This window comes from Camelus bactrianus, chromosome 8 (genome assembly GCF_048773025.1).
Source record: "Camelus bactrianus isolate YW-2024 breed Bactrian camel chromosome 8, ASM4877302v1, whole genome shotgun sequence".
Taxonomy (NCBI): domain Eukaryota; kingdom Metazoa; phylum Chordata; class Mammalia; order Artiodactyla; family Camelidae; genus Camelus; species Camelus bactrianus.
In genome coordinates this window covers 1,576,597-1,599,719 of record NC_133546.1, presented here as the reverse complement: position 1 = coordinate 1,599,719, position 23,123 = coordinate 1,576,597, and the positions used below count along the sequence as shown (strand labels likewise).

Genomic DNA, 23,123 nt, shown 5'->3' with positions numbered 1-23,123 from the left:
GTGCAGATGGCATTTGGCAGGGAGCAGAGCGTCCTGGCTCTTCTGTGCACCTGCTGCAGCCACGCCACCCCCGCGGGATTGAGGCACTGGGTCACCCTAGAGTCGCTCCAAGATTGTGGTCTTTGGGGTTGAAAGTAACTACCCATGTTGATCTGACACGTGTATAGTTAGAACTCCTTAGAGCTCATTCACTTCCAGGTGCACTCATCCGTGACTTTGTTTTTCTGAAATAATTACCGGTGGAACTGTCGTCGATCTGTACAGCAGTTTCATTTACAATTCTTATGGCCAGTTTACAGCCCCGAGCTACACGTGACGTCTAGGTGAGATTTATTTCAAATAGCAGAAGTGGGAGGGAGCTGGCATGGAAAGAGGGAGGGGCGTCTCCCCGGAGACGGCCAGTCTGCAGGAAGGGAGCGCGACTGCGGGAACGGGGACATGGGGACAGGCGTGCACGCAGAGCCATCTGTGAAACAGGGAATACTCACCAGGTCAATGTCAGTGCAGGGTTGGACCCCTTTTGGAAGATTCAGACGCCAGCCAGAGTTCGCCTGCTTCTTGGTGGGTTACTGATGTGTCCCCTTACCCCCAAGGGTCTTTTTAAAAGTAGTCGTATTTCAGGACACGTTGTCGATGACTTTTCATTAAAGTCTGTCTGCGGCCAGCCTTAAGTAGACCGCGTAGGTGCCGGTGGTCCTTCTGAGTCATCCCCTCGGCTGAAGGCCTGCTGTGATAGGAGGTGTACTTACGAGTTGAGCTTATTTAGAATGAAAAGAAGTGATGGTAACTTCGTGACTCCATCCTGCGAGAAAATGGAGATACATTATCTGTGGTTTCCGAACGGCTGTGCTTCCTCTGCCACGACCCGACAGCCGGGGGCTGGTGTCCCTGCCTGACGCAGTGCGTTTGGTGTCACGCTCAGGAATGCTGAGGTTTCTAACTTTCTAAACCACTGGTTTTGCCATGTTATCGGTGCTGTGTTGCCAACTTACATTTAATGGATGTGGCAGCAGCTAACCTGCTAATGTACTGGTTCCGGAAGATTCTGGATTTCCTCACAGCAGGTTATAAATAAAGGAGTGACCATGGTGTAGAGGCCAGCTGCAGGGACTCGGGGAGGCACCCCGGGAGGGAGTTGTGGGGAGGAGCCGTCTGCGCCAGTCCCGAGGGAACAAAGAGGATCCCATGGGAACCTCAGTGAGCCAGAGATTACACCCTGCCTGACGTGGGAAGGCGAGTGGGCTGGCAGGTGGTGGCAGGTGAGCCTCGGAGTCAAGTGAGAAAAGGGTTTTGGCAGACCCATTGCATCTCAAATTCGTTTTGTGTGGAGAGCAGCGTAAACAAGGCAGGACCACGGCAGGGGTCGAGGTGGGCGCCCCGAGCAGGAGGCGGGCAGCGGGCGGCCGGGGCGCGGGTCAGGAGGGCTTTGCCGGAGGCCTGCTTCGGGAAGGGCAGTGTCTGAGCAGCCGGGGAGGGCCCAGCGGGTCCGTCACGAAGAGACATTCCTCATTGTGCCAGAATCTTTCTGAAATGTGTAATGTGAACGAATGCCTGTTTGAGGATGTGATTGTGATGGTGCTGTCAAATATCTATATTTCAGGATGAGATTCTTGAGTGTTTAAACTAGATTTTTCAAAATTCTGCATTGCATGTTATGTATAATAAATTATTGAAAAATATTACAGGATTTGAGGTTTTATTTAAATACTGTTTGCAGTTCACATGGAATCTACTGAATTTAAGCTTGTGTATTGGTTTTCCAAAATTCAGAGCAGTTCTGAAATAAGAGAGCCTAGTGGTTACCCTCAAGTGTGTGATTTCTGGTCTAAATGAAGAGGTTGAAAACAGGAAGTGATACTGTAGTGAAACTGCAGTTTATTGTGAACGTGCAACACAGACCGCGTCCTGGAATGAAGATTGTCACGGGAGCTGACTGCCACGTAGCAAAGTGCACCCATGTAGGCTCTTGGTTCATTCGTTGGGAGCAAAACAGTATTTTTCTCATTCTTACTCTGTTTTGTGACTTTAAAAAGGTTAAAGTTTTCTTATTACAGTTTATATAAATAGATTTTTTAAAAGTAAATGAGGTTTTTTTCTTTATTGCTAGTAAGCTTACGAAGCATCCCAGAATTGGGGGAGGAGGGCTTGATTTATTGTTTTAAAGTATCCAAATACGTACTTGGTGTTTTATTTACATCCGTGTTACTAAAAAATGCTGTATTATTAGTATTACTGCTAGAGATTTTTCTTGTCAAAGATGGTAGTAATTGATTATCTTACTAAAAGTATCTAAATTGTAAGGACAGTATTGCATTACCAACAAACGATGGTTGTGAAAATGTAGTAAGTAATGCACTAAAAACTGGCATCCCAAGTTCAGTGAACATTGCTTTTTATATCAGTCAAATGGAAAACAGAAGAAAAGGTAACTATACTTTTAGGACCCTTTTTTAAAAAAAAAATTGGCCTAGCTACAACAAAATAATTGTTTAGCATTTGCAGAAAAAGAAAAAGAGGGATTTTCAGTGCCTTGATCAGAAGTATTATTGGGCGACCAAAAGGAAACTACTCTAGAATATGAGCCCTGTGGAGGGGAAGGGGTGTCTGTTTTGTTCACTCACTTGTCCAAAGGGCTTAGGGCATGTGAGCATTCAGTGACTGTCTGCTGAGTGAAACTGTCTTTCAGACAGCTGAACTCAACAGGTAATCACAGATTACATGAAAATATGGAATATCATTCAAAGAAATCATTTAAAAGGTTCCGTAGGAGGGAACGCCCCATTTAACAAATGGGCCCGTAGGGACTGTCCTGGGAATCATTTCCCGCGTTGCAGCTCAGGTCCCCAGGCTCAAGAAACCTGGTATTGGTATAAATGAGGTCAGGTGGAAGGTATACTGACTGTTTTTTTTGCCACGTGATACATAAAATTCATTTATGTAAAATGTAATGAACATAAAATGCCATTTATTGAGTGATTCTATGTATATATGTGTATATGTCTATGCACGTTTGTGTATATATATTTTGTGTATGTGTGTGTGTGTGTGTGTGTGAAATTTCAAGTTTACAGAAAAGTACCAGCTTTCCAGCTGTGCCAGCACATGGTGGAGGGACCCCGGCAGGGAGTGGGGCCCTGGGCTGCCGTGTCGTGTTGAAGTGCCAAGCGAGTCACGAGGGCGTCTGGCCAGGGGGCTGGGGCTGGGCAGCAGAGCTGCAGGGAGGCGGCGAGGTGGTTGTGGACATGCAGGTGGACAGACAGACAGACGGGCTGAGGGGAACAGTCGGAAAACCTAGGCCAGAGGCTCAGGCGCTGCAGAGAAGAACACTGATTTTACTTACCATGTGTAGAACGTTTATAAAATCAGCTCCCAGATAATGTGACCACAGGAATTTGAAATGGACTTGTTTTGTTGAATTGAGACACTGTATACAGTTCTCAGAGGGACTACGTGACAGATGGGGTCAGCCTCGGGGAATCGTGCCGTCTGCTGGGTTTTCCCGCGGCGATCAGAGGGTGGGACTCGGCATGCCAGCGGTCAGCCGGTGCTCTTTGAGCCTGCACTGTTAACTGCAGGGGGAGATGAAGGGGTCTCTGGGGGAGGTTAGCAGTCCCAGAGTGTTGCAGAAAAGGTGCTTCAGTTCAGTCACTAGTTGAACTGTATCTTTGTAACTTTTTGTAGTACCGTCTTGCATTTTTGCTTTTGTGACACAGTTTCATAGGCATTAAAGTTCTGGGCTGAGAAATATGTTCTCCGTTGTAGAATACTGGCAGTAATGTTCACGTGAGATTTCATACATGTGAAGGCTTCCTTTGGTGGTTTTTATCAACAACAGCAAATTTTGATTTTTATAGTGGAGTTGTAACGCCCTAGTAGAAACTGGTGGCTCTGTGAGGCAGCTGCACGTGTCGCCTGGGTTGTCCCGGAAGCCCTCGCCCTTCCGAGAGCCAGCGTGCGGTGAAGCCGCAGCGCACCCGTGTGGGCCGGGGCCTGTGGCTGCGGCGTTTGTTTAGGCTTACAGCACGCGATCCCTGAATTGCTTCGGTGCAGTATTTTCTGCGTAGGCTGTAGCTAAGTCTCTCTTCTTGTTGGCCACAAGAAGCCTTTCCTTGTTTGAAGTTTGGGCTCTGCGCGTGGAGAGGGAGAGGTCCGGGGCGGCGTCGAGGGCCGGGATGCAGGAGCGCCGTGATGGCTGCTGGGCACTGAGGGGCCGACGGTGCCTGCCGTGGACCTGTTCACTCGTGCTTGTGGCTGAGGAATCAGTACGGTGACCTCTGTGTTTCTGTTTTTGTTTTACTTTGCAGAGTATTGTATTTCTTACTGTTCTTTTCAGTGCAGTGTTTCTCCCCTGTTTTTGTCTAGGGAGCTGGGCAAGACAAGCTTGGGATCTACGTCAAGTCCGTTGTGAAAGGAGGCGCTGCAGACGTGGTTGGTATACGTTTTAAAGACATAGACTCAGTGCGTCATGTATGTGACAAGTGACGTGAACGGTGCTTTCAGTTTGTTGTGAAAGCGAGTCTGAGCATCTCTCTCACTGGCTTCTCTCCCCCCCTCCCCCGCCTGCCCCCCTCCCCCGCCTGCCCCGCGGTGCCCAGGATGGGCGGCTGGCTGCCGGCGACCAGCTCCTCAGTGTGGATGGACGGAGTCTGGTAGGACTCTCTCAAGAAAGGTATCATTTGTTTGTTTGTTTAAAGCTTAATATTAGCACTTTTAGGGCTATTTGTCATTAAGTTTTGGAATTAGAAGATTACAAACAACACTAAAAAGCTGTACATGGCATTTCATTTATTAGCAAATTACATATTTTAGTCTGAATGTGTTTCTTTGACTCTTAGTGCTTCCTGAAATTTCTGAGTACAGTCTTACTGTTCTCAGTATGATGAAAGGAGGTGTGTGTGCAGTTGACTTTCAGAGGGAGGGAATCTGGCTGGCGGTCGGAGATTTACCCGGACTAGTGGTGAGGCCGCCATGGGTGCTCGGCTGCTGCCCTGAGCACGGGCTGCAGCGCTGGCCTGGGCCAGGTACCCCCAGAGAGGCACCAGCGTCTCATTGCTCTTACAGTTGTGACACTGTCTTCCTAGGGCAGCAGAACTGATGACAAGGACAAGTTCCGTGGTGACGCTGGAAGTGGCAAAGCAAGGAGCCATTTATCACGGCCTGGCCACCCTGCTGAACCAGCCGTCGCCCATGATGCAGAGAAGTAAGGGCCGGGCTGGGGAGCTGGCTGCTGCCCGTGGGCGCTGACGCATATTGACCGCGTACATGCACAGCTTTCCCGTCGTGACCCTTCTAGTGCCACAAATCCCGGGCAGCAGGCACTGTGGTTTTCATTGTCCCAGTGGTACAGGTAAGGGCAGGAGGGCACACCTGAGCGCATGCCCAGGACAGCGAGCTCGTGCTCTGCTGTAGCCACGACCAGGTGTGGTGGTTCGCCAGCTCCCCCAGGAGCCGCTGACTTCACCCGCACAGACCCCGGGGAAACGCAGACGGCCCGCGCACGGTCAGGAGTAAGGCGAGGAGCGATGTTTCAGTTTTGACAGGCAGACGCGGGGTGTGTGGTCTTCAGAGGGCGGGTAGAGCGCTCTCCTGAAGGACTGTTCTCGCATGTGGGTGTGAGCAGGGTCCAGTCTCGCATGTGCAGAGTTAGGACGGGGTCGTCTTGTTACATACAGTTCACTTTAAGTAAAAAGCTCAGTTGTTTGAATAGTTTATTGGTGGGAATCATGGTTTTGTAGCTACATCAGAAATCTCAGGATAATATCAATATACATGTAGGACTTTTAGAAGAATTAGTTCAGAAACCAGGGGAACCCTGTTATGACTTAGGTGTCTTCTAGATCATTACACACTTCATGTTCACTCAGCTGGCTGTGTGCGTGGCCTCTGCGTCCGGCCTGGCAGCTCTCCTCTGTGGGCCCGTGCGTGGGGAGGACCCGGAGGCCACAGCTAGTAGTGGCAGCAGCGGAAGCCTCGGGGGAGCCGGGCCACTGCCCATGGAAGCAGACTCGCAGAAGGGCGTCTCAGCAGAGCGGGCCTTGTGTGACAGACCTTGGCCTGGCGCTTCCTGTACTTTTTTCATGACATCGTGCTTAACACATGGGTTGTCTGATTTCTCAGGTTATAGTCATTGAAAGGAAGCAGACTGGATGATGAGTTAGGAATCAGTGAGGGAAACTGTTAGGTACATCAGGGTCATCGAGGAAGAAGATAAGGAAACCCGAACAGTAAAGGAGTAGTCACGTCGGATGATGGCCGTGCAGGGCGACAGCCCTGAGTGATTAAAAGAATCCATGCATGTTTTACAAAGGGAAGGAAGTGTGTTGATGTTCCAGTTAAAAAATTCTACTTCAAAAGTAGTCTTGTTACTTAGAACAGGTAAGCTTATGAGAAAATCAGCTTTGAAGGAGACTTTCTCATTGGTGCCGCTTAAATGTTGCTTTATTTGAAAACTTCGAAATTCTTTAGAAGGCTTTACTCTTATGTAGAAATCACCTCATTTCTCCTGGTAAAAACAAATTCTTGCTTATGAAATTTTAAATGTTTATAGATTCATCTTTCTTTTAAAACTGAACAGGGTGTTTAAGATGAAATCTTGACCGAATGAGCAGATCGTGAATGCATTTTGATTTCAGTTTCAGATCGGCGTGGATCAGGTAAACCCCGACCAAAGAGTGAAGGCTTTGAGCTCTATAGTAATTCAGCTCAAAACGGGTCACCTGAGAGCCCTCAGCTGCCTTGGGCGGAATACAGCGAACCAAAGAAGCTGCCCGGCGATGACAGGCTGATGAAGAACAGAGCTGACCACCGCTCCAGCCCCAACGTCGCAAGTGAGAGGGGTCTGGGCCTCCCCTCCCGCCTTGAGCTCCCTGGGGACGGGCGTGGTCACAGCTGGAGAGAGGGGGCACTCTGGGGTTGGTGTGTTTAATATTAAACTTTCTTTTCTGTCTCCTACCAACAGATCAGCCTCCCAGTCCTGGCGGGAAAAGTGCATATGCGCCTGGAACAGCAGCCAAGATAACATCCGTCTCCACTGGGAACCTCTGTGCTGAGGTCCGAGATGAGTGCGGGTGTCGCGGCCCCAAGCCCTCAGGTCCCCCGGAGTCAGGCCCACGTCGTCTAGTGAAATGTCCTCTCGCGGCTAGCATTGTTTATGATTCCTGAGTGTTTGGGTTTTTTTCTTTTTAACATAATAGGTAAATTAGCTTTAAATTAATAAGACTGGGCAAAATAAAATGTTTTTTATTATTCTCAGTGTAGGATCACACTTTTAATTTTGAACACGGTTTTTAAACGTACATATTTTAAAACAGATCATTGGAAAGTAAGTGAATCTACTGTACAGACTGCAGAAAGCTCGCTTCTCCTTCCCGTCTTGCAGGAGGAGCCCCCTGCGCCCCGGCCGGAGGCCTACCCCGTCCCCACGCAGACGTCCACCAGGGAGTACTTCACCTTCCCCGCCTCCAGGTCCCAGGACCGCGCGGCTCCTCCTCAGAACCAGTGGCCAAGTTATGAGGAAAAGCCGCACATGCGCACAGACAGTGATCACTCCAGCCTCGCCATCCAGGTGAGCGTCCCCTGCTGTCCCTGGGACCTGACGGGTGGGGAGGAGCTGAGTGGCTTCTGAGACACTCTGGTGTTTCCTGTAGAGTAGCGCCACTACAGACAGAGTTCCTCCTTTCCTTCATGGTTTTCCTGGTTCCCTGAGGAAAAGAAGGGATGGGGCAGAACGCATACTGTGAAAAGGGGTTCTTTGTCCTCTTCGTGTTGGATAGGGAGATGTCGGTCACGTTAAAGTGTAATTATGGTCAGTAAGGCAGGGTTCACTGATTCCGGAAGTGAGACGTGAGGACCAGGACCACATCTGCTGCACTTTGTTCCTATCAGGAGCTGTTCTGAGTCCTGGGGACCCAGAGGTGACTGCGGCCCCGCATGTGAAGCTGAAGGTGCGGGTGGGAAAGGAGCTGAGACTGAAGGACAGCATAGGATGTGCTGGTCCCCATCGGTGAGGGTGGCAGAGCCAGCTCTCAGTGTCCCCACCGGGGGAGGGTTGCGGAGCCCTCCCTCGGTGTCCTCGCCGGGGGAGGGTGGGGGAGCCCATTCGCAATCCCAGTGCGAGTGCGACTGCAGCCTGGGCTCCCATGTACACTACAGCTGCCCGAACAAAAAAGCTCTTCTGACCCTGGGGTGAGGCTTGGAGAGGGATGTTTGGACCAGAGGCTCCTGTGCTCCGGGGGAGGAACTGGGTGGGGGAGGAAGTGGCAGGATTCCAGGCTGGAAAGGCAGGGTGACAACGTGGCAGGGCTTTCTGGGAGAAGCTAAGGAACCAGGGTTTTATCCAAGTTGGTGGAGAAGGAATGTCAGCATGGCTAGTTGACCTGGGAACATTATCAGATGCAGTTCCCTTTTTTGAAAGTTAACGCTGTGGAAGATCAGGGAAAGAAATTAAATGTTTGCTTCAAGTGGGTACTGTCTAGAGTATATAACGAGTACATGTCCCAGACAGCAAATTCTGGGAGAAAACCCCCCTTGGATTAGAGTGGTGGGAAGAGACCTTAGACGGGAGATGGTTGTGACTGAGCCTGGGAGGGTGGGAGGCGGAGAAGGGACTCCTTCCTGGGAGACGGTGTGAGTGGCGGCGAGGGGGACCTGCGGGAAGTCCAGGTGTCGGGCGCACTGTTAGCCCTTAGGATGGTCTGTCCCCACGTGCCACGGACGTCCACACCGTTTCTCCTCTTTTATGGGAGTGATGTTGTTAAGCAGCACAGATGTGCTGAGTGCAGGTTGCTTCTGCCTCACCACATGGATAATCACTGGGAGAGGGGGCAGGGAGACGAGGGGCCAGCATGTTGAAGGGTCACTTACGTGGATGCGAAACTGACCACGAACTTGACGGGGCTCATGGAGGGTGGGGTGCAGTGAGTGGGCACCAGCAGTGAGATGAGGTCTTCAAGGAAGGCGGAGGGATGCTTCAGGAGTCACTGGACTGAGAAGGTGAGCAGGTGTGTATCTGAAGGCATGAGTCTCCAAATTTTATACTATAGAAGTATCTGCTCTACAGATAGCAGGGAATTTATAATGCTTTTATTTGGGCTGTAGGTTGAATGCCCAGCAATTGAAAAACTGTTTCCGTGCACGTAGTAGAGCCGTAAGAATGCTAGAAGTACATGTTTCATTTTTCTGTTAGGCTACTGTTTTTTCAAGTGATTCTTCATTTTTTTTGTTCTCAGTTTGTATTTTAAGGAAAAGGAAATTATTTTTCAGGTGGGCGGTGTCAATTTCTGTTCATTAACCAGGCAGGGAAAATGGCTGAGACTCCGAAGTGGGTGATTTTCTATTATATTAAACTACTTTCAGACGTGCCGTTTTTCAGACTTCAGACTAGCCCTTTGAGGAACGTGTGTTCATTCCTGTGTCACACACAGAAGACGATGTCCAGCGGGTTTATACCCGGTGTTCCTACCTTTCTCAGCCTGGCGGAGACCGTGGTGCCGGTCCTGTCTCAGGGCCCCGGGAACCGGTCGTCACTGGCGGAGCTCAGAGTTGCGGGAGGGCCGCATGGTTAGGATTCGACAATCATCCTCAGTAATGGTTAGAACTTCACGGCAGACACGTCATCCTTGTCGCTGTTCACGCCCTTGACTAAATGAGTCCTCTTTGGACGGCAGGCCCGTGTCTGGTGCAGGGCTGAGTGCAGATGGGGTGCGTGAGTTCTTGCGCGCCTGTCTCTGCAGTGACGCGGAGAGTTCGGCTTTCCCTCGACAGATGGAGACGTCCTCTGGGAAGGTGGCGTCCCGCGCCGTCGTGCGTGGGCAGCCTCAGCCTCTGTTCTGCACGCTCGCTTCCCCGTTTTCCGAGTCGTTCTTCTCCTGAGATGCAGTGTTTATGAGCTAGTGCCTGTGCTGCGTGCGGCACGTAAGCGTTGTCCGTTCTCTTCCAGCGTGTGGCCCGCTCCCAGGAAGAGCTTCGGGAGGACTCAACTTACCACCTGGAGCCGCACAGGATGGAGGCCCTCGCAGACCGCAAGTCTGACAGCGACCTGTGGGTGAACCCCAGCTCCTCGCTGGGCTCCAGTGCATCCAGCCAGGAGCACCTGGACCCCTCCTCCAAGTCGGGCACGCCCGCCTCCACCCTCACAAAGAGTGGTCCCGGGCGCTGGAAGACCCCTGCGGCCGCGCAGCCCCCGCCCATGCGGACAGACCTGCCCCCGCCGCCCCCGCCGCCCCCCGCGCACTTCCCCGCCGAGTTGGACGGGGTCCCCCTGGACCTGCCACTGCCGCCCCCGCCTGCCAGCCAGGTCGCACCGCCTTCCGCCCAGGCGGCCGCGGAGCGCAAGAAGCGGGAGGAGCACCAGCGCTGGTACGAGAAGGAGAAGGCGCGCCTGGAAGAGGAGCGGGAGCGCAAGCGGCGCGAGCAGGAGCGGAGACTGGGCCAGATGCGCGCCCAGGCGCTGAACCCCGCGCCGCTGTCCCCCACGGCCGCGCCGCCCGCCCGTCCCGAGAGGCCCGCCGCCCTCCCGCGGCCCCCGGAGACGGTCATCCGCGAGCTGCAGCCGCAGCAGCAGCCGCGCACCATCGAGCGCAGGGACCTGCAGTACATCACCATCAGCAAGGAGGAGCTGTCAGCGGGGGACAGCCTGTCCCCTGACCCCTGGAAGCGGGACGCCCGGGAGAAGCTGGAGAAGCAGCAGCAGATGCACATCGTGGACATGCTGAGCCAGGAGATCCGGGAGCTGCAGGCCAAGCCTGAGCGCTCGGCCGAGGAGAGCGACCGGCTGCGCAAGCTCATGCTGGAGTGGCAGTTTCAGAAGCGGCTGCAGGAGTCCAAGCAGAAGGACGAGGACGACGAGGAGGAGGAGGACGACGACGTGGACACGCTGCTGCTCATGCAGCGCCTGGAGGCCGAGCGGAGAGCCAGGGTAAAGGGGGAGCTGGCGCGGCCTGGGCCCCAGCTGCCCTGCGGGGCGGGAGGGGGGGGGCGTGCGGGGGGGCGGGCCCAGCGCGGGGCATCCCGTGTCCCCGTGCCGCTTCCTCTAGAGGAAGCAGCTGGGAGGCTGGTGGTCCTGAGACGCACGCACAGCTCAGGTGGTTCCGCTCACACCCGTCTCTGTCCTCACTGGCACTTGAGAAACAAGCTCGTGGCTGGTCATAATCTGATCAGGGGTTGGCAGTCTTTCCTCAAAGGGCCAGATGGTAACTGTCTCCGGCTTGGGGCCGTACGTACAGACCCTCAGCTGCCCAGCTTTGCTGCTGACGCAGGCCGGCCGCCCCCCCCACACACACACCCCCCACCCCCGGACTGGCCGGCGGCTGCACTGCGCCAGCGGGCGGACCCTGGTCTTGATTATTGGCGCCCGTGGTAGGGCAGGAGGCCGTCCAGGCCGGCAGGGCAAGGTCTGCTGTCGTTCCCGGAAATCGAGCCTCCGCAGGAGTTGGTCAGTTGATGAAGCAAGTATTTATAAATTACTAGTTACAGCAATAGTAGACATACTGAAAACTCAGGATTTTATTCATATTTCTTCGTACTACAAAAATAGTTTCTTTTTGTCTCAAATGTAAGAAGAAAAGTAAAATTTATATTAGTTGAATGCAGTAGATTGTTAAAATGCCAAATTTAAGATTTTTTGTTACCCTATCAAGAGAACTGTTGACAGAGAAGCATTTATCAGTAATAATTTGCAAGAGCTATTGGCCATTTAGTGGGTTTTCTTTTTTAATACAATGCAATATTCTGAGAAGAGACAGCAGAGAGCATGTCCTCTTTGTCTTGGAGTTTGTTTCTGACGCCACCTTTGATGCGGTCTGTGCTAGAGACCTCAACAGGCAGCTGCCACGTCAGATACTTCAGTCTTTCTACCTCATGGTGAAATTCAGTCTTTGGTAATTATCAGTGAGGCCTAGAACCAGCAGTGACCCCCTTTCACTTTGCTCTGTGAATTGTTTTCCTGAAGTGTCACCACACACAAGTTACTTAAAGGGCTAAATGTTCACTGTCACCTTGTTTTGTTAGTATTGTCCAAGGCATCAGCTGCACACCTCCTCAAGAACGACCGCACTTCCCACCAGCACTGTTGTGTTGGAAGGAGCAGCTGTTTGATAGATAACTGCTTTCAGTGTAAGAGCTCTCAGAGCTGTGCCCCTGCGGCCAGCACACTGTCCGGCGCTGTACGTGGCTGCCGTGCGCTGGTGGTGAGCGCAGTGACCCGCTGCTCCGCTGGTATCCCAGCAGGCGCGTTGCAGGTGGCCCCAGGCCGTGGCCGTGTCTCGCCCACAGCTGCCCTCCTGCAGTCTTAGCTCTGAGTCTGAAGCCGACCTTCGTGGTAAACGAGTGGACATACTGATGTTTATTGTTATAACTGTATCCCAATGAGAGTGGAAAGTTAGAGACCACCCTGCACTATTGCTATAAATATTCTTTTCTCTGAAGACTAAATTTTTACTGAAGGTCTGTCAGTTTTTCCAAATGGTTAAAACACTGAATATTTCAAAGCCTGTTAGTATGAATTACGATATTTGGAAATTTTTTATGATAATTCAATTAAAATATGTGTATTTACCATTAATTGTATTAAGATGCGTATCTTAGTCTCCAAATAAGAGAGCTAAGGGAGGGTTCACTTTTCTCAGTTTCTGCGAGTCTTAATGATGAAACTCACGAGGCCATTTCTGTTTCTGAGGACTGGAAATCAGTCTGTGGCTCTTTACTTTTCTCGTTGGGTTGCCTTCGAAACAGGTGAAGCATGAGAACAGCAGACAAGCTGGCGGCGGGAAACAGGTCTAAACTGCCCTTTTGTTCACACTGCGTCTTTCTTTTTTCCTTCTCTGTTGCCTGCAGCAGACTGCTCTGCCAGCAATCTCTGTTCTAGATTTGGTATGTTCTTGTTTCTTTCCCTTGGGTCCTTTTTTTCTGTCTTGATTTTTTTTTTTTTTTTTTTTTTTTTTGGTGGTGGTGGTTTTATGTTGTCAGTAGATCTGGTTCTTAGGGGTGGCCTAGATCAGGATACATGGTTCCCTGACTCTAGAAGCATGCCTTTGAATGTGTTTAGATTTAGTTATTCTTTGGTTTTCTTTGTTTAAGTGTTACTTATTGTTTGTTTATGGTTTTGACCTTTACTCAGTTTTAGTCATAAAATTCATACTGTATATTCTTACATACTCGTAAAGACACGAGCAGATGAGAGGAATTTTGCAAGAAGCAATCTGTTTCATCCCTGTTAAATTGAAAACACATTTTAAATATTCATTGTTAGAAATCTAGTTCACCTGGTACTGACATGGTGCAACAACTAAGATTAACTGTCTGTTGGGAGAGAAAGGGGATTTCCAGTAAACATTTATTCTGTTTCCTTTAATAATACCTAACTTGATTTTAGCCTAGTTCATTGCCGATAGATACTTGAGGTCGCATTCTGCATGTTTAACGTCAGTATTGGGGAGACTGGGTCAGTCGGTTGGTGCCCTCTATGCTTGACTACTGTATCTCTGTCACCTGCCAGACACGTGTTCTCATTGGTACATTTGTATCAACTTCATATCAGCATGTGTTGTTAGCCAGCTTTTAAATGATACAAATCTGTCTGCTGACTGACAATACTTAGACAAATCCCTGAATCCAGGTTTGACTTTAATGGCCTTTTCACCAAATAACAGCCCTCCTTTTTTGTTTGTTTGTTTGTTTTTTCAATTTAAATAGCATGTTGGCAGTGCCACGCCAAAGGGAAACCTCTCTTGAAAACATCTCCCCTCCCCGATGACTCAAAGGGATGTTTTCCAAGCTTTACGTTTTTCCCACGTGGTACTGAGAAAAGAAGTATCTGTTTCTCCCGCTACTTCTGTGTGTACTAGGTGGTCCGCACAGTGGGTGCTGGCAGTACCGATCAGTTCCATCCACGTCTTCCTCTGCCGTGTGCCCGCTCAGAGTGCGGGGTGCGCCAGAGCCAGCCGGGGGCCGTGGCCTGGAGGGGGCCCCAGGGGCTCGTGCACATGGGCTTGTGCGACAGATTCGCACCGGCGTGGAAGGACGGGGTGGTGCTGAGATTCGTATTTCAGAGGGATAGCTCAGAGCTTTTCTTTCTTTAAAAGAGAATTATTTTGAGTGTTAACACTGACTTAACCAGCACATTTTCAGCATTTCATAGCCTAATTCTCCAGTGAACACTAATATCACCACAGAGCTCTTGTTAGGCCCGAATGCGTGGCTCTGTGGCCGGAAGCTCCTCTGGCAGGCACCAGCCCATCCTTGAGACGAGGGGGACCGTGCACACAAGTGCCCACGTGTTCACGACACTCCTGTGCACTTTGTAGGGGTTTTCTTAGGCTCAGCCACACAAATTTTGGTGACAGTGGATGAATGAGACAGGTCTCCTCCCACGTGAGAGCCGCGAGCTGCAGAGACGCTGAAGCTCCCTGGCTGTCCCTCCGGGCCCCCAGTGTCGGGCACCCACATCGGTCTGGCCCCTGGGGTGGGACGAGACTCCTCATACTCCCACGCGCCCCCAGCCCCACCCCACGACCTCCAGCCTTCCCCGTCCACTTGACTCTTCATTGCTCAGTCTAAAACCTTCGTCACCAAAACCCCTTTTTCTCTCTGTGGAGAAATTTACCATCTTTCTCAGAACCTGACCATCTAGACCCACCCCAGCCTGAGCCCCCGTCATTTCCTGCCGAATCGCTCGCTTCTGAGTCTTCCTGGAGCCTTCAGGGCGCCTCCCCGGGCCGGGCCCCCCCCACCAGCCTTGCCCGCTCACCTGGCTGGTCCTCTGCCCAGGGCGGGACTGGACCCATGCCTTCATTGCTCTGGCCGGCCAAGTAAGCACATGTGACCCTCTCTTCCTAACAGCCTGTGACGTGGGTGGACGAGGAGGGCACGCCTGGCATTTCAGAAACACCCGCTCCAAGTCAGGTAGTGAGAGTCCAGACTCCAACCAGAATCCTCTGGGTTTGGATTCAGTGCCCCTCACAGAAACGTCTGCTGCTCACAAGACTGTTGTGTGAATGAACTGTCTTTCAAGTAGGAATTTATGTGACCTCGTCATCTCCCAGTTGGCTCAGCTTTGGCTTGTGACCATTTTGCTGGCTGGTCTTCCGACTCGGGTGGCCTGACATCTCGGGAAAAATCCCTCCCCTTTGGGTAAAGCTGAGAGGCGGTGTCTTCCGTGACCCTGTAGGCGGCCTCCCTGTCTGGTCCTGACGCGGGGCTGTGGAAATTGGGCATCCCAGGCAAGGAAGCAGCTGAATTAAAAGCTTTATAAAAACTTTAAGCGAGAATTCGTGGGAAGCTGAGTGAGAGCTGTGCCTCCAGGGCCTCGGGCGGCAGACGCTCTGCCGGGAGTACCACGGCGGAGGGGCAGGCCCCGCCCCCCTGCAGGAAGCCGCAGTGTCCCTCTAGGAGCAGGAAGGCTCGCAGTAAAACCAGCATGGCTGCGCGTGGGGCTGGAACACAGAGCTCACCTGCTTATGTCGGGGACAGCCCCAGGGGTGTGAGGCGGGCTGCCTGTCTCCCTTAGTGGGATTTCTGTTATAAATTAAATACGCAAGTTAGTGTATTTCTGTGGCACAAAGATATAAACAGATAGGAACAAATCTCAGCATACTTTCTTTTGTTACATCTGAAAGTACCTTTCTTGGAAACGTGGACTGCCCCAGGGCAGCAGAACCTTGGTTCAAGGTTACCGCGCGGCTTTTGCAATCCCAGGGCAGTACTTGGTGCGAATACCTTTGGTCCGGGGTGTCTTGATTATTCTGTAAGAATGATTATTGTATCTATTCAGATGTGTCCCCGAGTAGAACCTCTCCCAAGACGGCTTCGAGAGCAGTAACTAACCCTCCTTGGTGTAAAACAGGGAGCTCTCTCCTGTCATTGAACCTCAGGGTCAGTGCAGACAGTCTGTCACCGTCTCGTCACTGCAGCTCCGACCTTGGTGCCCTTCAGCGGTTGTGAGGTGTGGGCAGACCGCGTAGCTCAGTGTGCCATCTGGAGCTAGTACTTGGAGTAAATTTAGAGATTCTCTTTTCTCTCATTAATGCTTTTTTTTTTTTTTTTTGAGTAAAGCAGCATATTTTTGAAGAACAAAACAATCTGTTTTAAAAATGAAAATATAGGAAACAGGTTATCGAAGTGGGAAGACACTGCCTCAATTATAATAGTGCCGGCTCAGCTGCCTGACTTTAAAGATCGTAACCAGTAACCTGAGCACGAGGAGATGGCTCCTTGCCTACCACCGTCCAGATTTAGAAGAATGAAGGTTTTTAAGAGAAAATGCTTGTGTATAGATTTATAAGGTGGAATTCTATAGCTGTAATGATGAGAATTGTAATTGTTCTGATTTCTTAAAATTACACACCCACTTAGAAGAACGAATTGGCTATTTCAGTGCATGCTGTTCTTCCTGCTGAGAACTTGTTTTCCATTAGGTTTGGAAAGTATAACTGTGAAGTTAGTTTGTACTTTATTGGGTCACAGAAAACCTACTGCACTCATGCAGTGTTACATTCTTCCATAAATTCCTTTTCTGTAGGTGTTTAATATTACCAGCTGCTGTTTTATTTATCTGTTTTTTTTAATTTGGGTGTTACTCCTCATAATTTTTGCTGATGACTCCAGAATCCCTGACAAGCCCGTCCACTGTCGGCTGTATGTCCCTCAGGGAGGACGGCCCTCTGTGCGCTTTCACAGAGCAGGGCCCCCGACTGCGTCCCTGATTCTTAGTCATCAGCCTCTACTCCTGCCACAGAAGCCCTAAAAGCGACTCACCCTAACCTCCTGCTGGGCCTAGACCTCCGTATTCTCAGGAGGGAGCGCAGCTGATTTGTCTTCTTGGAAAGGGAATTTTCATTTTTTTTCTAGGATGTTTTATTGTTTGCTGACATGAAAAAGCCTAATGACCCAAGTTCTTTTGTTACTTTCCCACCAGACACAGTTTTTGTTCCACAGAAACCAGGCAAGAGTGAAGTTGTTAGGTTTTTGTTTTAAAAAATACGTTCAAACGGTTCAAATCCAGAAGTTCAGCATTTTCTGTGTTTGCTGTGAGTGCTTTGTAGACTGGCGATTCGTGGATACTGAGGCACCCTTGAGGGGTGTCACGCCCGGGAGCCCTGCGGGGGTGCGAGGCGGACCTGGGTGGCTTCAGGGCTGTGTTAGTTGTAGAAATGTGGCGCCACCTCCTGTTGCTGTCGGGCGGTGCGGTGCTGCAGGTGCTGAGAACCAGTAGTGCAGGGTGCCCAGTGGTGCCCTTTCTCAGCTGAGCCGCACGGGCACCACAGGGAAGAGCCCGCCTCTGCTCTGGGCACGGGCGCTCTTCACTCCAGGTCGCTCAGGGGGCTTGGCCCTGCAGTGCGTGGAGAAGGGAGAGCAGGAAGCTGGGGGAGCTGAGAGCCCCTCCAGGTAGAAGACGCGTCTTCGGGTTTGGGGTGTTGTTATGTGTTCTGTATTGTTCCAGAAGGTAGGCCCTGAGCGATGAAAAACAGGAAGCGAACCATCAGGTGAGGAGTTCAGAAAGGCTCTTGACTGGCGGTCACCTGAAACCTGACCGCGCGGCCTTGGGAGGGGGCGGTAGGTCCCCCGACACCGAAGGTGTCCACACAAAGCAGTAGATTCCTCGGCAGAGCTGGCGCAGAAGGAAGTTCGAATCAGGTTCCTTCCAGCTGTCAGGTTCAGATTCTGTGACTCAGAGTCTGGAGACGTCCCCGAGCTGGGAAGGAATTGTTGCAGTCCAAGGTGGGATCCAGAGGGAACAGTGGCCAAGGGCCGGAGCAGATGGAGGGCTAGAAACTGAGCTCTGAGGAAAGGCAGCCGCTGGTCCCCGGGATCTGGTGCTGCCACGAGAGCCCTAGGCCCCCCACCCCCACGGAGAGGCTGGGTTCACTGCCACACCCCACAAGGGTGGCAGCATTTTTCTGGACCTTTGTGGTGGGAACTAAAGCAAGGGTGGAGGAGCGGGTGGTTGAGTGGGTCTGTCTGGTGGTTCCACAGACCGGGCTCCCCGTGTCCACTCCCAGGGGCTGGTTGCCCAGGTCTGTTAAGTTAAGGAATCGTGTTTGACATGTGACTGTGTAGGGCAAGCTCCTCCTGCTCTGAGCCACCGTCGGTGGCAGTTTTAGGTGACTTCCTGTGGAACTGTCGAGCTGTGACGTCCCATGTCCCCGTCCCTCCCCGGGCCCCGGGTGTCCTCGGCTGTGTGTGTGTGTGTGTGTGTGCGCGCGCGCGCGTGCTGTCGTGTACGCTGCGCGGTGCCCGCGGCCGCGCGTGACGGCCGCGCTGTCAGTTGCAGGACGAGGAGCGGCGGCGGCAGCAGCAGCTGGAGGAGATGCGGCAGCGGGAGGCGGAGGAGCGGGCCCGGCACGAGGAGGAGCGGCGGCGCCAGGACGAGGAGCGGCTGAGGCGCGACGCCGAGGAAAAGGTCGTGGTCCTGTGAGGGCGCCGCCCCCGGGTGCGGGCGGAGGGCTAGGAGTCCGCGTGCGCCGTGCGGACAAAGCAGGGCCGGGCCCTCCCCCCACCCCCGCTTGTCCCGGACACGACGTGAGCCGGTCTGGCCCCTGCCTCTGTCCTGAACTGCCTGCCGAGCCCCGTCCGCGGGTCTCGCCCCCCGGACGCCTGAACCGGGAGCCTGCTCCGCCGCATCCTCGGTGCTCGCTCTGGTCTTGCTGGGCGGGGTCCCGCGCTCACTGTGCAGGTGACACTTGTCCAGGTGTTTGCACTGAGTTTGGGCTGCGGGAAGCAACAGGAACGTAGGAAGACAGTCTGTTGACATTATTTCAAATAGGTCATTTCCAGAAATCACGCCATTCTGGTCAATGGTACATTAATAAAAAACATGACATGAGGACATTTTAACTTAATATGTAACCTGGTAAATATTCTGAGTTAGTACTCAGTTTCCGTCTGTGGGTTTGTAAGATTCAAGTAGTCCTTTTCATTGGTTTTAAAATGACAACAAATTTGACCTAATCTGAGAAGTGCTGTCATCCCGACTCTAACCGCGGCTGCCAGCTCCCTGTGGGGCCTCTTGGTGTGGGGGAGGGTAGCCTGCCACTGGACGACATGTGGGAGAAGCCCACCTTCTCTGTCACTCCCTTCTGTGAGGCCACAGCTTCTGATGGGGAGACTCGGCTTTTATTCCTTCTTCAATAGTCCAGTGACCCGTACCCAGCACCCCCCACCCACCTGTGCAAATGAGAACTTCGGGTAAGCGTTCGGTTGTGATAGGATCTCCCGGGGTCCACAGTGGTCAGGCACACATGGACAGAGCGAGGTGACGATGCAGGTAAATGAGAGTGGAGTGAAGGACTTAGGGACACACGCCTGGGCTGAGATGGGTGATGTCCACAGCTGACAGAGGTTTCCCCTTCCTGCCACCCTGCTGTCGGTTGCATCTGAGCAGCTTTGAGGCTCTCAAGCAGCCCGGGCTTTCAGGGTGAGGCTCCCCTTGCATCTTGCGAAGTCACGATCCGTCTGAGGAGATCAGATTCCCAGAATTTGAGCCGCTGCGCTGGGTCTTGCAGTGTCTGTGTTCCTGCCGTCCCGGGGGTGTGCGCCCGAGGCCAGGCACTCAGGGCTGCCATGTCCCCGTGGGGCCCCAGCGAAGGCAGTGGCTGCCACCAGGGAGCAGAGCGCATGTGCCAAGGCCAGGCGGTGCTCTCCACTTGGGGAACTAGGGTTACTTGATTTTTTTTCCAACGTGCGTGCTCACAATTCATGATAATGTCAGATGTGCCTGTGTTTTGGTAACCACTTCTATAATTGAGTGCTCAGTATGAAAAGAAGCTGAATAACCTATTTTTAATACAGAATGTCCAAAATTGATGGGTTTGCTTTGTCATAGGAAAATGCATCATTCATTTGTGGGGTAGGATGAAGTCACTTCCAGTCACATAACTGTATCTGCTCTTAGTGTGACTGAAAGACGCTGTTTTATTTTCCGCCTAAAATGTTCCCAAGCAGCTGTTGCTCGTGTGGTGCTGAGATTCCTGACATCTCCACCGAGCTCATTCCGGATTTCATTCCTCACCGTAAGAGAACACTTATTTTGTGTAGAAAATAAGATAAAAATGTTTTCCTTCAGGATGTCTCAACATAGAGTAGGAAGATAAGATGAGAAATTGGGCTCAGGGTCGTGATTGAGGCTGGCCTTAACTCCTGGTTTCCTCCCGCAGAGGGCGGGGCTGTGACCCTTGTCCTCACTGCGTGTGTGTGCACGCGTGTGGAGGGGCAGGGAGAAAGCGCAACATGCAAGCTGAAATGGGGACTAAGGACTTTAGACTTTAATCCTGATGCAGCAGGGCCCCTAAAAGTTATCTTCGGTTGACTGAATTTAAAATCCATTGTACTCCGTTCTTACTCCGTTCTGCAGCAAACATTCTTAGTCAAGGCGGATTATTGTTTGATTTTCATTCCCTTTCTGACTGACTTTTCTCTTGTGTTCTGAAACGTCTGTCAATCTTTAACAAAACTGTGCTGTTATCTTTTCTCATGTTGAATTAACTTTAACACTGTCAACTGTAGTTTGTGCAGATGTATGTCAGAAAAAATGTACAGTAAATATACTTGAATATCTTGTCATTGCTGTTAATGCCTGGCTCTCCGCTTTTCTGTCTGACAGGGAGTTTAAGATTTGAAATATAAATTAAGAACTGGGGGAAGCATATTTGTTAGTTGTCACCTTGGGAAAATGAGTCGTGTTCTTCACAGCTTTTGGTTTCCTATTAATTTCCCTCCGAGTAGCTAGAAATAAGCCAGACGGCCTAGCCACGCCCCCCTCGCCTGGGCAGGGCCACGCCCCCTCGCCTGGGCTGAGCGGAGCAGCTCTGCCGGACAGACGGATGGCGGGATGGCGGCTCTTCGGAGGGGCTGGCCCTAGAGCCAGGGGTAGCCTAGTTGTGGTTGGTTTTGTCTGTAACCCCGGGGGGAACAGGTAAGTCAACAGGCTGCCAGAAACAGAGGGAGAGGGAGGGGTAAGCTGGTGGAGTGACGTGGGGACCCAGCGCGCACGCGTCCGCCCCCGCCTCGCCCCACGCGGGACCACCGTTTTCCCGAGGCCCGGGCGCCTCGGGTGACATGCTGCGGCTGTCACGGTAGTTGTTATGCGGACGCCCTCCAGTCCCGAGGACCCTGTCGCTGTCCTTTCCCACCTGTGAAGGCCAGTGGGGGTGGCCCTGGCGCCCTCTGCCCTCTGACCTTTGCGCTTTTGTCTCTCCGGCCCACAGAGGCGACAGGAAGAAGGGTATTACAGCCGCCTGGAGGCCGAGAGGCGCAGACAGCACGACGAGGCGGAGCGCCGGCTGCTGGAGCCCGAGGAGCCGGGCCTGGGCCGGCCCCCGCTCCCGCAGGGCTACGAGCCGCTCCCGCAGGCGCCCCCGGGGCCCGCGCCTCCGCCCCCGCCCCAGCGCACCGCCTCTTACCTGCAGGCGCAGGTCCTCTCCCCCGACTCCCTGTACACCGCCAAGCTCGTGGCTTACAACGAGGAGGAGGAGGAGGACGGCCTAGCAGGTCAGGACAAGCACTCCAGCACCAGGCAGTCTCTCGGGGACCTGACCCCCGCCGCCCTGCGGCCACAGCCGCGCCCGGCCTCCGACGGCATCTTCCTCTCCAACTCATTCCGGCCACCCCCGGCCAGCGCCAACAGTACTGCGCACAGAGCAGGCCCGCCCCCGCCCCCTCCAAAAAAACCGAGCTTCCACCGTCCCTCCAGAGGTAGAGGTAAAAAGCTGCCTTGCCGATCGAGCCCCCTCTCTCCTCTGATTGGAGTCTCGGGCCCTCGCACCCTCCTCGGAGTGCAGCCCCTTGATCAGCACTGCTTTGGAATTCGATTTCATGTGATCCCTGCTCTGGGCACGGTGGTCCCCCTCCCCCTCCGGCTCATGGGCAGTAAGCTCAGCGCTCCAATCACGTCGAATCTTTCCTGCGCTCCCTTTCCTCAGTCAGCCCTTCTGCGCTCCCCGTGATCATCTGAAGTACTGTTGGCCTAGGCCTTCATGCTCTGCCTCTTGAGATGATTCTCACCTGTGGTTGAACAAGTCCCCTTTTCACGCATCTTGGTGTCTGAAGTTAAATTTCTTCTGAGTAGTGTCATTGTTCCATGTTAAGTGTCGGTCATTTAACACGAGTTTAACAACTTTCTGTCACAGATTTGCCACCGGGGCACTGCCTTCCAAGGTGGCGCCTGCCTCTCACGGTGGTTGGGTTGGAGTAGTCGGGACTGGCCTGGGCCAGAGGTGCTCTTCACGCAGGCTACCCCACTCGGGCCGGGCCAGGGCCTGGTCCCTGTGAACTGACCCTTTGCCCTCGTCCCTGCCTGCTCCCCGTGTCCTCGGCTCAGTGTGGCTTGGGCTGTGGGACCCAGTTGGCTTCCTCTGCCTCGAGGTCTCCCCCGCAGTCACTGCAGGTGCGGCCGTGTGCCTCAGGGCTGTCCCGCGCGGTACTCAGCACTGAAAGTTGTATTTAAAACATAACCATACATTATAAACAAGATTGGAATGCTGGTAATAAACATTCTCAAACGTAGTAGTGTCATTTGTAGCGAGTACAAGTGTCTTCTGAATTCTGCGTAGCGCAGCACAGCGGCCTTGTGCTTGAATAGTCAGCCTTAGGTGATTGGCTCTCACGTAAACGGCCACCTGAGTCAGAGCCTTGATCCACTTGGGAATTTTAATAGAAACGACTTATGGTGAGTCACTCAGAAGCCAAAAGTCAATCTTTTCGTGAAATTCCTGTTGTAAATAACTAGAATGTGATACCGTTAAAGACTTTTAATATAATACCAGTAAGTTTTGAAGCAAGACGCTGTTTCCTTGCATCAGACTGCAGGCTGCACTCTAGGTGTTTTATGAGTGCTGTGACACCAGTAAACATGAGGTTTGGTGAGGGATGCGCCAGTGAGATGCTGCTCCTCGCCATTGGGGCTCCCAGGCACGTCACTAACCCTTCTTCTGTTTCACACCAAAGTACCCCACGGGAGCAGGTTACACCTGCACCTGCGCGCTCCTGCTTCCTTGAAGACTCTTCGTAAAGTACAGAGCTGTCTGCATTCTGCCTTCCCGCCCACCATCTCACCGCCTCGCTATGTGCCCCTCTGTCTCTGGTGTGAGCGCTCTGGTCTCGCAGCGTCTGCAGACGGGGCTTGCTCCTTCCCC

At 52.5% G+C, this 23,123-nt stretch overlaps 1 protein-coding gene and 1 long non-coding RNA gene across 17 annotated transcripts in view; one reads left to right on the top strand and one right to left on the bottom strand.

Moving 5' to 3' along the window:
- AFDN (afadin, adherens junction formation factor) overlaps window positions 1–23,123 on the top strand; it is a 122,591-nt gene that overhangs the window by 95,071 nt on the left and 4,397 nt on the right. For 7 of the 16 annotated variants that reach the window (XM_074367964.1, XM_074367961.1, XM_074367958.1 and 4 more), the window contains 9 exons: window positions 4,363–4,428; window positions 4,596–4,669; window positions 5,082–5,200; window positions 6,633–6,827; window positions 6,959–7,050; window positions 7,379–7,564; window positions 9,938–10,915; window positions 18,260–18,394; window positions 21,198–21,690. In XM_074367964.1, the coding sequence (XP_074224065.1) occupies window positions 4,363–4,428; window positions 4,596–4,669; window positions 5,082–5,200; window positions 6,633–6,827; window positions 6,959–7,050; window positions 7,379–7,564; window positions 9,938–10,915; window positions 18,260–18,394; window positions 21,198–21,690 (2,338 nt within the window). The remainder of the gene's footprint in view (window positions 1–4,362; window positions 4,429–4,595; window positions 4,670–5,081; window positions 5,201–6,632; window positions 6,828–6,958; window positions 7,051–7,378; window positions 7,565–9,937; window positions 10,916–18,259; window positions 18,395–21,197; window positions 21,691–23,123) is intronic. The other 9 variants (XM_074367972.1, XM_074367969.1, XM_074367970.1 and 6 more) reach the window with 5 other exon arrangements.
- Window positions 7,562–9,588, bottom strand: LOC141578312 (uncharacterized). Its single transcript, XR_012508447.1, has 3 exons — window positions 9,461–9,588; window positions 8,863–8,983; window positions 7,562–7,700 (listed from the first exon to the last, which is right to left on the bottom strand). It is a non-coding gene; the product is annotated as an uncharacterized LOC141578312 (long non-coding RNA).